We start from the raw sequence: 15997 nt of genomic DNA on the forward strand, positions 1-15997 counted from the left end.
TAACTCCCTCTTAAATATAGCCAATGAACTTGCCTCAACTACCTTCTGTGGCAGAGAATTCCAGAGATTCACCACTTTCTGTGTGAAAAATGTTTTTCTCATCTCGGTCATAAAGGATTTCCCCCTTATCCTTAAACTGTGACCCCCTGTTCTGGACTTCCCCAACATCTGGAACAATCTTCCTGCATCTAGCCTGTCCAACCCCTTAAGAATTTTGTAAGTTTCTATAAGATCCCCCCTCAATCTTCTAAAATCTAGCGAGTACAAGCCAAGTCTATCCAGTCTTTCTTCATTTGAAAGTCCTGACATCCCAGGAATCAGTCTGTTGAACCTTCTCTGTACTCCCTCTATGGTCTGTTTCCCCAACGGCGTTTGCAGGGGGGGTGAGAAGAGTGGAGGGAGGAGGAGGAAACGGGATAGATTTGGGAGGGAACTCACAGGGCGGGGTAGGAGGTGAGGGGGGGGAGAGAGCTTTGGGGAGGGGGATGGAGGGGGGGATGGGGGGGGGGATGGGGAGGGAGGGGAGCAGGGTGGGAGAGGGGAGAGAGGTGGGGGGAAAGAGGGGAAAGGGTGGGGAGGGAGGAGGGGAGGGTAGCGGGAGCGGAGATGGGAGAGGGACGGAGGGATAGGGGAAGGGGTGTGGGGGGAGAGAAGGTAGGGGGTGGGGTAGAGAGGGAAGCGGGTGGGGGAGAGAGGGATGGGAGAGGGGTGAGGAGAGGGGGAGGAGAGAGTGGGAGAGAAGTGGAAGAGTGGCGAGGGCGGGAGGGGTAGTGGGGTAGCAGGAGCGGTAGAAGAGGGACAGAGGGGTAGGGGGAAGGGGGTGGTGGTAGAGAGGGAAGGGGGTGGTGGTAGAGAGGGAAGGGGGGTGGGGGAGAGAGAGATGGGTGGCAGAGGGAGAGGGGTGAGGAGAGGGACACATAGAAACATAGAAATTAAGTGCAGTAGTAGGCCATTCAGCCCTTCGAGCCTGCACCATTCTCCATTCAATATGAGTAAGCCATTCAGCCCTTCGAGCCTGCACCGCCATTCAATATGATCATGGCTGATCATCCAACTCAGTATCCCGTACCTGCCTTCTCTCCATACCCCCTGATCCCCTGAGCCACAAGGGCCACATCTAACTCCCTCTTAAATATAGCCAATGAACTGGCCTCAATTACTCTCTGTGGCAGAGAGTTCCAGAGATTCACCACTCTCTGTTTGAAAAAAAGTTCTTCTCATCTCGGTTTTAAAGGATTTCCCCCTTATCCTTAAGCTGTGACCCCTTGTCCTGGACTTCCCTAACATCGGGAACAATCTTCCTGCATCTAGCCTGTCCAACCCCTTAAGAATTTTGTAAGTTTCTATAAGATCCCCTCTCAGTCTCTTAAATTCTAGAGAGTATAAACCAAGTCTATCCAGTCTTTCTTCATAAGACAGTCCTGACATCCCAGGAATCAATCTGGTGAACCTTCTCTGCACTCCCTCTATGGCAATATCTCCTCAGATTTGGAGACCAAAACTGTACGCAATACTCCAGGTGTGGTCTCACCAAGACCCTGTACAACTGCAGTAGAACCTCCCTGCTCCTATACTCAAATCCTTTTGCTATGAAAGCTAACATACCATTCGCTTTCTTTACTGCCTGCTGCACCTGCATGCCTACCTTCAATGACTGGTGTACCATGACACCCAGGTCTCGCTGCATCTCCCCCTTTCCCAATCGGCCACCATTTAGATAATAGTCTGCTTTCCCGTTTTTGCCACCAAAATGGATAACCTCACATTTATCCACATTATACTGCATCTGCCAAACATTTGCCCACTCACCCAGCCTATCCAAGTCACCTTGCAGTCTCCTAGCATCCTCCTCACAGCTCCCCCCCTCTCCATACCCCCTGATCCCTTTAGCCACAAGGGCCACATCTAACTCCCTCTTAAATATAGCCAATGAACTGGCCTCAACTACCTTCTGTGGCAGAGAGTTCCAGAGACTCACCACTATCTGTGTGAAAAATGTTTCCCTCATCTCAGTACTAAAGGATTTCACCTTTATCCTTAAACTGTGTCCCGCGTGTCCTGGACTTCCCCAACATCTGGAACAATCTTCCTGCATCAGACAAATGCAATTCAGGACTTTTCACTTCACAAGCAAAATCAGAAATGACAGTTAGTGAAGAATTTGAATAATCGCTGAGCGTTCTCTATGGCAACAATGTATTTGAGCATTGGGCATTGTGACATCACACGATGGAATGTTCACCGGGGCTGTGGCTCCTGCAAAGGCATATGTAAATGAATCCATTCCGATTGGCCATCTGTGAGCATCGGGCATTGTGACATCACACGATGGAACGTTCACAGGGGGCTGCTTGTGTGGATGTGAAACCAGTTTCTTTTTGAAATATTGAGGTGGTGGGGGGGGGGGGGGGGGGTGTAGGATTTGATTAAAAAAGCGTACTTAAACACGACGAAATGTAACGAGGAGCGGATACTTAGAAAGAAAAGCGAAATCTCTACCGAAATGGAAAAGACGTCGGCGATCCTGCGTCCGGTTTCGGAGTTGCGGAGCGTCAAAGGAAGAAACGCGGCGGACGCCGTACGGCGGCAGGCGGACTGATTTGAGTTTTATATATATAAGATATAGATAAATAGATAGATAGATAGATAGATAGATTGTCCGTGTACAGTACAGAGACAACGAAATGCATTTAGCATCTCCCTTGAAGAGCGACATAGCAAACGATTTGAATAATAATAAAAAAAAAAATAAGTGGGGGGGGGGGGGGGGGGGGGGGGGGGGGGGTGATTGGCAGTCACCGAGGTACGTTGTTTAGTAGAGTGACAGCGGCCGGAAAGAAGCTGTTCCTCGACCTGCTGGTTCGGCAACGGAGAGACCTGTAGCGCCTCCCGGATGGTAGGAGGGTAAACAGTCCATGGTTGGGGTGAGAGCAGTCCTTGGCGATGCTGAGCGCCCTCCGCAGACAGCGCTTGCTTTGGACAGACTCAATGGAGGGGAGCGTGGAACCGGTGATGCGTTGGGCAATTTTCACCACCCTCTGCAATGCCTTCCGGTCGGAGACAGAGCAGTTGCCATACCATACTGTGATGCAGTTGGTAAGGATGCTCTCGATGGTGCAGCGGTAGAAGTTCACCAGGATCTGAGGAGACAGATGGACCTTCTTCAGTCTCCTCAGGAAGAAGAGACGCTGATGAGCCTTCTTGATCAGAGTAGAGGTATTGTGGGTCCAAGAGAGGTCATCGGAGATGTTGACTCCCAGGAACCTGAAGCTAGAAACACGTTCCACCTCCGTCCCGTTAATGTGGATGGGGGTGTGCGTGCCGCCTCTGGACTTCCTGAAGTCTACAATGAGCTCCTTGGTCTTCTTGGAGTTAAGGGCCAGGTTGTTGTCAGCGCACCATGCTGCTAAGTGCTGGACCTCCTCCCTGTAGGCCAGCTCATCGTTGTTGCTGATGAGGCCAATCACCGTTGTATCATCTGCATACTTGATGATGGTGTTAGTACCATGTACAGGTGTGCAGTCATAGGTGAAGAGGGAGTAGAGGAGGGGGCTCAGCACACAGTCCTGAGGAACGCCGGTGTTCAGGGTGAGGGTTGAGGAGGTGTGCTTGTCTAACCTCACAGACTGGGGTCTGTTGGTTAGAAAGTCCAGTATCCAGTTGCAGAGGGAGGGGTCGATGCCCAGGTTACCGAGTTTGGTGATCAGTTTTGATGGAATAATGGTGTTGAATGCTGAGCTGTAATCGATGATCCTTCCCTCTAATGGTCATTGTGTGGCTATAGAGCATGGAAACAGGCCTTTCATCCCATCGAGTCCATGCTGTACATCACACCTTAGATTGCGTCTAAGTTGCATTATACTCATGTTTCTATACAATTTCAAGGAGTTGAAGCAAGATTAATTGATTGAAAGATAAACCATGGCAAGAGGCCCTTCAGCCCACTCAGTTCATGCCACCATCCATCACCTATTCACATTACTATGTTTTCCCACTTTCTCTGTGGAATTCATTGCCACAGATGCCTTTCATTGGGTATTTTTAAAGTGGATATTGACAGCTTCTTGATTAGTAAGGGTGTCCAAGGTTATGGGGAGAAGGCATGAGAATGGTGTTGAGAGGGAAAGATAGATCAGCATTGATTGAATGGTGGAGTTGACTTGATGGGCTGAATGGCCTAATTCAGCTCCTATGACTTATGAACACATGAACTTTCGCATCCACTCCCTACACATTAGGGGCAAATTTAGTTCAGTTTTAGTTTTACAGATGCTGCTTGAAAACAAGCCCTTCGGCCCACCGAGTCCACACTGACCAATGATCACCCATTCACTAGTTCTATCCCACAGACTAGGGACAGTTTACAGAAGCCAATTGATCTACAAACCTGCATGTCTTTGGGATGTCGAAGGAAACCGGAGCATCCGGAGAAAACCTGCGTGGTCACAGGGAGAACATACAGAATCCATACAGACAGCACCCACAGTCGGGATCGAATCCTGGTTTCTTACGCTGTATGGCAGCAACTCTACCACTGCGACACCTCCCAACCAATTAACCTATTAACTTACACATCTTATGCTGGCTGTAATTTTTTTTTTTTGCACTATTTCCTTAATGTTATTTCTAACAAAATGGAAGCACATTAAATGCGTCAAACTCTGTTAATCTAGATTACACCTCCATCATACTGTTCAAATTAAAATCCTCTTGTGTGTTCTCGACACTAGACAATGTGCCTCTAATCAAGGTCAGACCCTCTAAGTTTCCATCAGTGGCTGACAGCTCACCTGGTTTACATGGACAACCTCCCTGTGCTATTTTCGATCACACGCTGATCTGTGTCATTTAAATGGGTCGATTACTAACCTGCCTCACTGGAGTACTATAAAGAGGTCAAGCAGATCTAATTTAGTTTAGAGATACAGCGTGGAAACAGGCCCTTCGGCCCACCGAGCCCTTGCTGACCAACGATCACCCATGTTCAAGTTATATCTACACACTAGAGACAATTTATAGAGGCCAATTTACCTACAAATTTGCATAGAGTACGGGAGGAAACTGGAGCACCTGGAAAAAACCCACGCAGTCATAGGGAGAACATACAAACTCCGTGCAGACAGCACCCATAGTCAGGATCGATCCTGGGTCTCTGCCGCTGTAAGGCAGCAACTCTACCGCTGCACCACTGTGTTGCACAGTAATCTAGTTGGATGGAATATTTCAAGATTCACTATTATTTTAATAAATAGAAAAACGGATTTGTGTAATCCCTTTCACATCACTTCTGTGATTAACTCAGTTTTGAACTTCAGCGATGTGTGGCCATTTTGTACAGGGCCATGGTCCCTCAACAATCAATGGGCTGCACAGTGGTGCAGCTGGTAGTGCCACTACCTCACCGCGCCAGAGACCCGGGTTCGATCCTGACCTCGGCTGCTGTCTGTGTGGAGTTTGTACGTTCTCCCTGTGACTGCGTGGGTTTCCTCCGGGTGCCCCGGTTTCCTCCCACATCCCAAAGACCTGCGGGTTTGCAGGATAATCAGCCCACTGTAAATTGCCCCTAGTGTGTAGAGAGTGGATGGGAAAGTGGAACGCTGCGTCTTTAAACTAAACTTAGCCAAACCAAACAATAGAGACAAATTGGTGAAAATATAACCATGTGAAGTGGATCAACCAGTTTGCTGCGATCGTAAGGAAGATTCCTATGATTGTCACGTGGGCCACTAACTGCTCCAGGAAATAAAAGTCTGATCATGGCGTTGTTCCTCCATGTTACTGGCACCAGGCCAGCACTCTGACTCATTCAACCGCATGAGCTGTTGCTGTCAGGATATTTTAGAATTTACCATTCGATTGTCCCAGAATCAGCTGCCAAAATAACAAGCTGATTCATGGTCCTTGCTGTTAGTGCGTAAATTCAGATTAGTTTATTGTCACGTGTACCGAGGTACAGTGGAAAGCTTTTGTTGCGTGCTATCTGGCCAGCAGAAAGACAATACATGATTACAGTCGAACAATTCAAAGTGTACAGATACATGATAAAGGAATAACTTTTAGTGCAAGGTAAAGCCAGCAAAGTCCAATCAAGGATAGTCCAAGGATCACCAAAGAAGTAGCTAGTAGTTCAGCAATGCTCTCTGGTTGTGGCAGGATGATTCAGTTGCTTGACAACAGCTGGGAAGAAACTGTCCCTGAATCAGTTGGGGTGCATTTTCACAATTAATCCAACAAAGTAAGGGAGGGGAGAGATAAGACACGGGCGGCACAGTGGCGCTGCAGTAGAGTCAGAGAGTCATAGAGTGATCCAGTGCGGAAACAGGTCTTTCTGCCCAACTTACCCACACTGGTCAACATGCTACACTAGTCCAACCTGTCTGCATTTGGTCCATATCCCTCCAAACCTGTCCTGTCCATGTATCTGTCTAACTGCTTCTTAAACGTTGGGATAGTCCCAGTCTCAACTACCTCCTCTGACAGCTTGTTTCATACACCCACAACCCTTTGTGTGAAAAAGCTTACCGCCCAGATTCCTATTAAATTTTTTCCTCTTCACCTTAAACCTATGTCCGCTGGTCCTCGATTCACCTACTCTGGGCAAGTGATTCTGTGCATCTACCTGATTTATTCCTCTCATGATTTTATACTCGATAAGATCACCCTTCATCTTCCTATGCTCCAGGGAATAGAGTCCCAGCCTATTCAACCTCTCCCTATAGCTCAGACCCTCTAGTCCTGGCAACATCCTCGTAAATCTTCTCTGTACCCTTTCCAGCTTGACAATATTTTTTCTGTGGTCAAGGAAAGAGCGTTCACGTCGCGGCCCTGATTCCAACAATCTTCCCGCCACTGCATACAAGAATCACCAGATGAGCAAGAAGCGCAAGACACCATTGTATGCAGAAGCCGAGAAGTGTGTTCTATTTCTAATTTTCTGATGTTGCCTCGATAAGAAGAACATCTTTCCTATAACATGGTGCCAAGAACTGAAAACATTACTCTAAATGCGGTCTCACCAACGTCTTATACAACTGCAAACATGACTTTTCAACTTCTATACTCAATACTCTGACTGATGAAGGCCAATGTACCAAAAGCCTTTTTGACCACCTCATCTACCTGCGACTTGACCTTAACCATATAACCATATAACAATTACAGCACGGAAACAGGCCATCTTGGCCCTACAAGTCCGTGCCGAACAACTTTTTTCCCTTAGTCCCACCTGCCTGCACTCATACCATAACCTTCCATTCTCTTCTCATCCATATGCCTATACAATTTATTTTTAAATGATACCAACCAACCTGCCGCCACCACTTCCACTGGAAGCTCATTCCACACCGCTACCACTCTCTGAGTAAAGAAGTTCCCCCTCATGTTACCCCTAAACTTCTGTCACTTAATTCTGAAGTCATGTCCTCTTGTTTGAATCTTCCCTATTCTCAAAGGGAAAAGCTTGTCCACATCAACTCTGTCTATCCCTCTCATCATTTTAAAGACCTCTATCAAGTCCCCCTTTAACCTTCTGCGCTCCAGAGAATAAAGACCTAACTTATTCAACCTTTCTCTGTAACTTAGTTGTTGAAACCCAGGCAACATTCAAGGAACCATGCTCCTGAACTCCAAGATCCTTCTGCTATACAACACTACTCAGAGGCCTACCATTCATTGTGTAGGCCCTGCCCATGTTAGACTTCCCAAAAAGCAACATCTTACATTTCTCTGTATTAAATTCCATCAACCATTCCTCAGCCCACCTGGCTAATCAATCAAGATCCTGCTGCAATCTTTCACAACCATCTTCACTATTTGCAAAACCACCCACTTTTGTGTCATCAGCAAACTCGCTAATCTTGTCTTGTATGTTCTCATTCAAATCATTGAGGTAGTTGACACACAGTAACGGACCAAGCACCGAACCCTGAGGCACACCACTAGTCACAGGCCTCCATGAGTTGCTGCCTCACTGAGCCAGAGACCCGGGTTTGATCCTGACTACGGATGCTGTCTGTATGGAGGTTTTGCACGTTCACCCTGTGACCGCGTGGGTTTTCTCCGGGTGTTTCTGCACACTCTGGCCCATTGTTATTCCTCCACAGTGAGACATCTTCTTCGAAAATAAAAAACGTTCATCAAAAGATGTTAAGACAAAACACGAAATCCCGCAAAAAACACTCAATGGATTTGTGGTACAAAGTCGATGCTGAGGAATGGATTCAGAGAAAGATCAAAGCCTGATTTTGCAAAATTCCTGTACATTCTCAACCAGAAGATGTGGATAATAGACCGCTGAGAATATTGAAAGCCCTGTTTATTGTCTAACTACTTCACAGGATGTGGGCTGCACTGAGCACAGCTTTTAATGTCTTTCACTATTGCTCTGAACTCAAACGCTTTGTATATTTACCGTATTTTTTAACTTCAAAGGCGATATCTCAGCAACTATGATCTTCTGTGGACTTCAATTTGGTTGCACTAAGTAGTTGGGTTTTGGCACTATTATTGTTACCTAGTACTGTGGTTATTAATGTATTGTATTTTTGTTTATAGTACATTGTCCATGTTTAATTTTGGAGATAAGGAACAGAATGCCACGATAAACTAATTTCCTCTGCCTACACGTGATGCATATCCCTTAATTCCTAGCTTACCCATGATGTACTTAGCATAGAGTGATACAGTGTGGAAACAGGCCCTTCAGCCCAACTTGCCCACATCAGCCAACATCTCCCAGCTACTCTCATCCCACCTGCCCACGTTTGGTCCATATCGCTCCAAACCTGTCCTATCCATGTACCTGTCTAACTGTTTCTTAAATGCTGGGATAGTCCCTGCCTCAACTAACTCCTCTGGCAGCTTGTTCCATACATCCACCACCCTTTGCAAATCACTGCTTATCTAAAAGCCTCTCAAACATCGCTGCAGCACGTGCCACCATCACCACCCCCTCCGTCAATCTTTGTGCTTAAAATTAAACATCTGTATATGAAGAATTTTGGGATTTTTTGTTGCACAACCTATATTTCCTGCCTGATCAATACTTACACTTTATCTGTCCCTTTGGAACACCAAGTGCTGGAGTAACTCAGCGGGTCAGGCAGCATCTCTAGAGAACATGGAGAGGTGACGTTTCGGGTCGGGACCCTTCTTCAGACCCAAAACATCATCCATCCATGTTCACCAGAGATGCTGCCTGACCAGCTGAATTACTCCAGCATTTTGTGTGCCCTTTTGCATGAACCAACATCTGCAGTTCCTTGTGTCTACATTTTTTCCATCAATTTGTCTGGCTCGGATAGAATCTACTTCTGACACATTTAGCCGTAGAGGGTAGATTGTAGGAGGATAAGTAATGATCTAAAGCTGTGACTTCAAATCCCAAGATCACAGGATTAATTTAAACCTGTTAACCAGAGTTAATTAAAGAAATCTGGAGCATGAAGCTAATAATACTATCGATAATCATATTTATCCTGTATTATCAGTGCCTTCCTCTAGAATAGACAGTCTCAACCTAACCTGGAGGTCTTGTTCATATGTAGCTCCAAACTCACAGTTAACTCGTTACAGCACTCTGAAATGGCCTAACAGACTACTATGTTCAGTGTGCTTGATATCATCTATAGGTACTGTCCATGAAGGGATAAAAGAATAAATTCTGCACTTTATATTAAATTTAGTTTTATAGATAGAGCATGGCAACTGGCCCTTTGGGCCACCGAGTCCACGCTGACCATCCATCACCCGTTCACACTAGTTCTAGATGATCCCACTTTCTCATCCACTGCTTACACACTAGGGTCAATTTACAAAGGGCTAGTAAGCCTACAAACCTGCACATCTTTGCAGGATGTGGGAGGAAACCAGAGCACCCGGAGGAAACCCATACGATCGCAGCGCACATATCTGTTGTGCTGCTGCAAGTAAGAATTTCATTGTTCCGTTGTGGGACGTACGACAATAAAACACTCTTGACTCTCAAGAGAACGTGCAAACTCCACATAAACATTCTGGGGCTCTCACGCTGTGAGGCAGCGGCTCGACCTACTGCGCCACTGTGTCATCATTAGAAAATGCACAATGTCCTATTTTCCTTGTGTGAGAAAATGAAGTAACAAACACAATGAAGAATGGGTCAAAACTTAATTTAATGTACAGTTGTAACAAAACGATCCACAAATAAATTAAGCAGGTTACATTGCAGAATGTGGCCTTGAAACATATAATTATACAATCTCCAATATGGATTTAGAACAATTGGCCCCTAATCTCAACCCACTCTTAACATGTTTTCACTGTTGTAAGTGGTACAGCTCGTATCTTTGGGTCTTCCTGTGCTTGTCATTGTCATTGTCAAATATGTCATTGTATTATTTTAAAGAAAGACAGACACAAAATACTGGAGTAACTCAGCGGGTCAGGCAGCATTTCTGGAGAAAAGGAATAGGTGACGTTTCAGGTCGAGACCCATCTTCAGACTAAGAGTCAGAGGAATGGGGAACGAGAGATATTGATGGCACATAGAACAAATGAATGAAAGATATGCAAAAATCAAGGAAACGTGAAGCCCACAATGGTCCATGGTTGGCTATGGGGTAAGTGATAACGAGTTATATCGACAGTGAAACTCAGCACGACCACAGTGAAACTAGTACGATGACTAGTTTGTGGGAGGGACAGAGAGGAGATGCATGGGTTACTTGTAGTTAGAGAAATCAATATTCATACCACTGGGGTGTAAGCTGCCCAAGCGAAATATGAGGTGTTGTTCCTCCAATTTGCATGTGGCCTCACTCTGACAGTAGAGGAGGCCCAGGACAGAAGAGCCAGTATGGGAATTGGAGAGGGAGTTCAAGCGTTTGGTAACCGGGTGATTACATAGGCCAAGGCAGGCTGAGCGAAGGTGTTCAGCAAAATGATTGCTCAGTCTATGCTTGGTCTCGTCGATACATAGAAGTCCACACCCGGAACATTTTAAAGACCTGCTACCAATGAAGAAGGGTCTGAAGACCTACCCGAAACATCACCTAGCCATGGAGGCAGATGCAACAGTGGCGTTGAAGAGGCCATATTTAGATTGGCACATGGATATGTAATGAATGGGGAGATTTGAATTATGTGCAGGCTGAGGAGATTAATTTGGCAGCATGTACAGCACAGACATTGTGGGCCGAATGGTTGCCCCTTTGCTTCACTGTCCTGTTTTGTGTAGAAGGGTGGTGTGGAGAGCGTGTCATACTACATCAAGCCAAGTGTTGGAACAAGTTGGGAATAGGAGATGGCACATCTGTCTGTGTCATCTGTGTAAATGCATAGAGTGTATTGCCCAGAGTAGGGGAATCGAGAACCAGAGGACATAGGGTTATGGTGAGGGGGGAAAGATTTAATAGGAAACTGAGGGGAACTTTTTTTTACACAAAGGGTGGTGGGTGTGTGGAACGAGCTGCTGGAAAAGGTAGTTGAGGCAGGTACTATCATAACATTTAAGATACATTTGGACAGGTAGATGGATAGGATAGGTTTAGAGGGTTATGGGCCACGTGCGGGTAGGTGGGAATAGGGTAGCATGGGCAAGTTGGGCTGAATGGCCTGTTTCCATGTTGTATGACTCTCTGAGCAGACAAAATAGCAATCTGATCACTGCACATTGATAGTAAATAATGCAACAGGATAGTTGAGTTATATCCTACCAGCGGTCAGTATACTAAATCAATGTTTCTGGAGTCAGTCTTTAGATTTTAGAAATACAGCATGGAGACAGGCCCTTCGGCCCACCGAGTCCGGGCTGTCCAGCGATCCGCGCGGACTGTTTCAAATCTGCACGACTCTATGGCTCGGATGCTGTTCTTGTACCCAGGAGAAGCAATCTTAAACAAGGGATATCATCCACACAAGCTGGAACATGTGGACTAACACCAAACAAAGAGCATGAACATGAGACTTCCTTCCAATCGCTCACTGCTCCTGAACAGCTCTGTTTAACACATGGTAAATTACTCAACAACTCGAGGGGCTTGAGTGTGATTGTGTGTAATGACTGTCATCACCACCAATCATCTCTGAGATGTTCTCTGGCGCTGAGCCACCAACACTGTTTAATGGCAGAGATCTGTTACCTAGTCGGCTGTCCAGCTGGGCAGAGTGAAGGAGCTTTGTGTTGTTGGAACGCACTGAGTTTGTAGCAGGAATAAGTAGAAGCAGGAATGGGTATTAGGTCTTCAATGCCCATGCTGACATTCAATCAGGTCATGACTCATCTCCGATATGGACTTTCCTATACCAACCCCAACAACACTTATCCCAGCAGACCCCTCACTTGCCAACCCGTGCTGTATCCTCCAGCCTAATTTTGTTCTTATCGAAAATAAGTCGTTTTAACTGGTCAGCGTGGGTTTGGTGGGCCGAAAGGCCTGTTTCTGCGCTGTATCTCTAAAGTCTAAAGTGTAAAAAGGCAAGTAGTTGAGGGAACTCAGAGATGATTGGGACTGTGGCTACCTCTCTGCTGCTCCTCATTCATATCCACTGGATGGCAGGGACTATGTCTGAAACCAAAACATTTCTCCCATTTGGTTCCAGAGATTCAGGAAACCCCTCCAGTTTTACATGCAGATTTACACATATAAAATACACATACACAACTTAAGGTAGAAAAAAATGCTGGAGAAACTCAGCGGGTGAGGCAGCATCTCCATAGATTCTGCCTCACCCGCTGAGTTTCTCCAGCATTTTTGTCTACCGTTGATTTTTCCAGCATCTGCAGTTGTTTCTTAAACATACACCACCTAAAATCAATTTTATGCATTTTTCCCACATTCTGGATGCACAGTGGAAAAAAGAGACCAGGGTTCGCTCCTACCCTTTGGTCTGTGTGGAGTTTGCACGTTCTCCCTGTGACCGCCCGGGTTTCCTGCAGGTTTCCTCCCACATCCCGAAGAAGTGCTGGTTTGTAGGTTAACTAGCTTCTCTGTACGTTGCCCAGAATGCGGAGATAGCGGATGAGAAAGTGGGAGAACATTGAACTCAGTGTGAATCCATGGGTGGCCTGGTCTCTGTGGGCCGAAGGGCCTGTTTCCACGTTGCATCTCTAAAACTAAAACGAGATCACTTCAAGACATAAAAAAAAAACCCCAACAACAATCAAACTCAATGTCAGACTCACCGTTGTAATAGTCCAGCCAGCTTGAAGGAAAGAAACTTTTAAGAGAATTCTCTCCCTAGTTTACCAAGGAATTGGTGTGACACATTCAGAACTTCCACTTGATTGCACGACAAGTTCGAGCCAAAGTAACCTCTCACTTCACTTTCCTTCTGTAGTCCTCCATTGTTTAAGTCTCTTAAAAAAAAATCCTTATTCGATTGATACCTGAACAAAGCCACATATATTCAAGTTATTTACAGGGCTATTTTTTGGGAAAATATATGTTGCTTCCAGATTCTGCTTGGGGTTCAGGATGTGGAAGTAAAAATGTTTTTTGGGGGAGGGGGAGAGAGTGGGTGCGACAGTAACTGGGGTCTCCCTTGAATACTGAATGAGGTAGATAGTGTTGAGTTCTGGCTGGGAGCATCACACCAGCCCACCACACCGACCCCATCCCCACCACTGTTTCTCAGACCGAGCTCTCGTCGAGCTTGTCCACCAACTGGGCGTGTTTCCTTTTCTCCAGCATCTTGCTCAGTTCCTCGGTGAAGGAGTGGTAGTGGGACGAGATTGTCTCCACGTCCCCGGCCTGCCTCAGCAGCACGTAGCTGTTGCCGTTCATCTTGCGTAGGACGTGAGGCAGGCCGGCCAGGCCGTTGGGGGTGGCGCCGGCAGTGGCGGGGTCGGGAGCCAGCGGGAGGGGTGGCGGTGGTGGGGGAGGAGGGGGGAGCAGGTCCACCATGGCGGACGTTGACGACAGGTGGTTCCCCGCGGCTGCCCCTTCCCCGGGGATTATCTTCAGGAACCGCTCTCCGGAGTAGCGGCCCGCCTCTTCCTCCTCGCCCTTGCCCGCGGCCAAACCTGCGACGTTCTGCAGCTCCATACCCGAGGCGCCTGTAAGGTGTATTCTGCTCTTACCCCGCCTGGCTGGTGAATAGCAGAGGTAGAGGCACAGAACGGACAGCACCACAGTAGCGACGCCCAGCGCAACAATGAGGAACAGGTAGATGATCTCCCGGATGGTGGACATCGAACGTAGGCCCACACGGACATCGTAGGAAGCCACTGGGTAGACCAGGCCGTTCTCCCGGGCATGGCAGTGGTATCTGCCGGCATCACGGGCCTGTACCTGTCTCACCACCAGCAATTTGCCGTCTAGCTGGTACCGTGGCTCGCTGCCGCCGGGGAGATCTTTCCCGCCAAATGTCCACAGCACCGTGGCCGTGTTGGAACTCAGCGGGCACGGCAAGATGAGGTCGACATCCTTCGGGACTTTTTTGATCATGACTGTGGTTGGGGGGGGGGGGGGGGGGGGTGGGGGAAGAGAAACCGGGACACCATTAATGAGCTACGGGGTCACGGCAGTTTGCAGACAAGTGGAGGAACATTTTGGTAAGGGAGGCAGGAAGGAACTGCAGATGCTGGTTTACACAAAACTTAGACACAAAATGATGGAGTAACTCAGCGGGACAGGCAGCAACTCTGGAGAGAAGGAATGGGTGACATTTCAGGTCGAGGCCCTGCTTCAGACTGATGTGAGGGGAGTGGGCGGTACAGAGATAAAATAAAGAGTCAGGCAGCATCTAGATATAGATATGCCATTTATTGTCACTATACATGTACAGTGAAACTGAAAGCTGCTCGTACTCAGTGCATACATACAATTTTACACAAAAAACAAGAAACAGAAAAACAAAACAGAAGGGAGATGGGGGGGGGAAATAGGTGCACAAATTCTGCAGCGCTACATACATATATACATATATACAGATGGAAGTCCGTGTTGGGCGGTGTAGTCAGTGCATGTGTAAATTTGAATTTATGGTAGATATAATTCTCGGAAAGCAACTATTCCTGAGTCTGTTTGTCCTGGATTTGATGCACCTATAGCGCCTTCCAGAGGGCAGCAGGTCGAACAGTCCAAACGCAGGATGGGAGCTGTCTTTGGTGATCTTCTTTGCCCTGCTAAGGCAGCGGGAGGTGTAGATGTCCATCAGGGAGGGGAGAGGGCAACCAATGATCCTCTGCGCTGTCCTGGTTACCCTCTGAAGCCTCTCCCTGTCTGCCATGGTGCAGCTGCCATACCATGCTGTAATGCAGTATGTCAGCAGGCTCTCGATGGACGAGCGGTAGAAGGTCAGCAGCAGGTTAGAGTCCAGGTTGTGCTTCCTGAGGACCCTCAGGAAGTGCAGCTGCTGCTGAGCCTTCTTGATGACCGCTGTCGTGTTGTCCGTCCAGGAGATGTCAGCCGCGATATGGACGCCGAGAAACCGGAAGGTGTTGACCCTCTCCACACACTCGCCGTTAATGTGTAGGGGGACTAAGTCGGTGCTGTGCCTCCTGAAGTCGACAATGAGCTCTTTTGTTTTCCTGGTGTTCAGAGCCAGATTGTTTTCTGAGCACCAGGTTGTCAACTTCAGGACTTCCTCTCTGTAGGCTGCCTCGTCTCCCTTTGAAATAAGTCCGACCACAGTAGTGTCGTCAGCAAATTTGACGATGCGGTTGTTGTTGTGGGCCGGACTACAGTCGTAGGTGTAGAGACAGTATAAGAGGGGGCTTAGCACACAGCCCTGTGGGGAACCGGTACTCAACCTGCGAGTGGAGGAGAGGTGGGGGCCAAGTCTCACAGTCTGGGGCCGGTTTGTGAGGAAATCCTTAATCCAGGCACATGTGACAGTGGGGAGGCCGAGAGTGACCAGTTTACCAATGAGGATGTCCGGGATGATTGTGTTAAAGGCTGAACTAATCTCTGGTGAAAAGCAATAGGTGACGTTGAGGTCCAAGACCCTTCTTCAACCTGAGGAAGGGACCAATCTGAAGAAGTGTCACGTATCCAAAATGTCTAGAGATGCTGCC

At 47.4% G+C, this 15997-nt stretch overlaps 1 protein-coding gene across 4 annotated transcripts in view; it reads right to left on the reverse strand.

Moving 5' to 3' along the window:
* sema4gb (sema domain, immunoglobulin domain (Ig), transmembrane domain (TM) and short cytoplasmic domain, (semaphorin) 4Gb) overlaps positions 1–15997 on the reverse strand; it is a 113737-nt gene that overhangs the window by 8574 nt on the left and 89166 nt on the right. For 3 of the 4 annotated variants that reach the window (XM_055646998.1, XM_055646996.1, XM_055646997.1), the window contains exon 15: positions 10134–14428. In XM_055646998.1, the coding sequence (XP_055502973.1) occupies positions 13611–14428 (818 nt within the window). In that variant the 3' untranslated portion in view covers positions 10134–13610. Of the gene's footprint in view, positions 1–10133; positions 14429–15997 lie in introns of those variants that run through there. The other variant, XR_008724684.1, reaches the window with a different exon arrangement.

Source organism: Leucoraja erinacea, chromosome 15 (assembly GCF_028641065.1).
Source record: "Leucoraja erinacea ecotype New England chromosome 15, Leri_hhj_1, whole genome shotgun sequence".
In the NCBI taxonomy this organism is placed as follows: Eukaryota; Metazoa; Chordata; class Chondrichthyes; order Rajiformes; family Rajidae; genus Leucoraja; species Leucoraja erinaceus.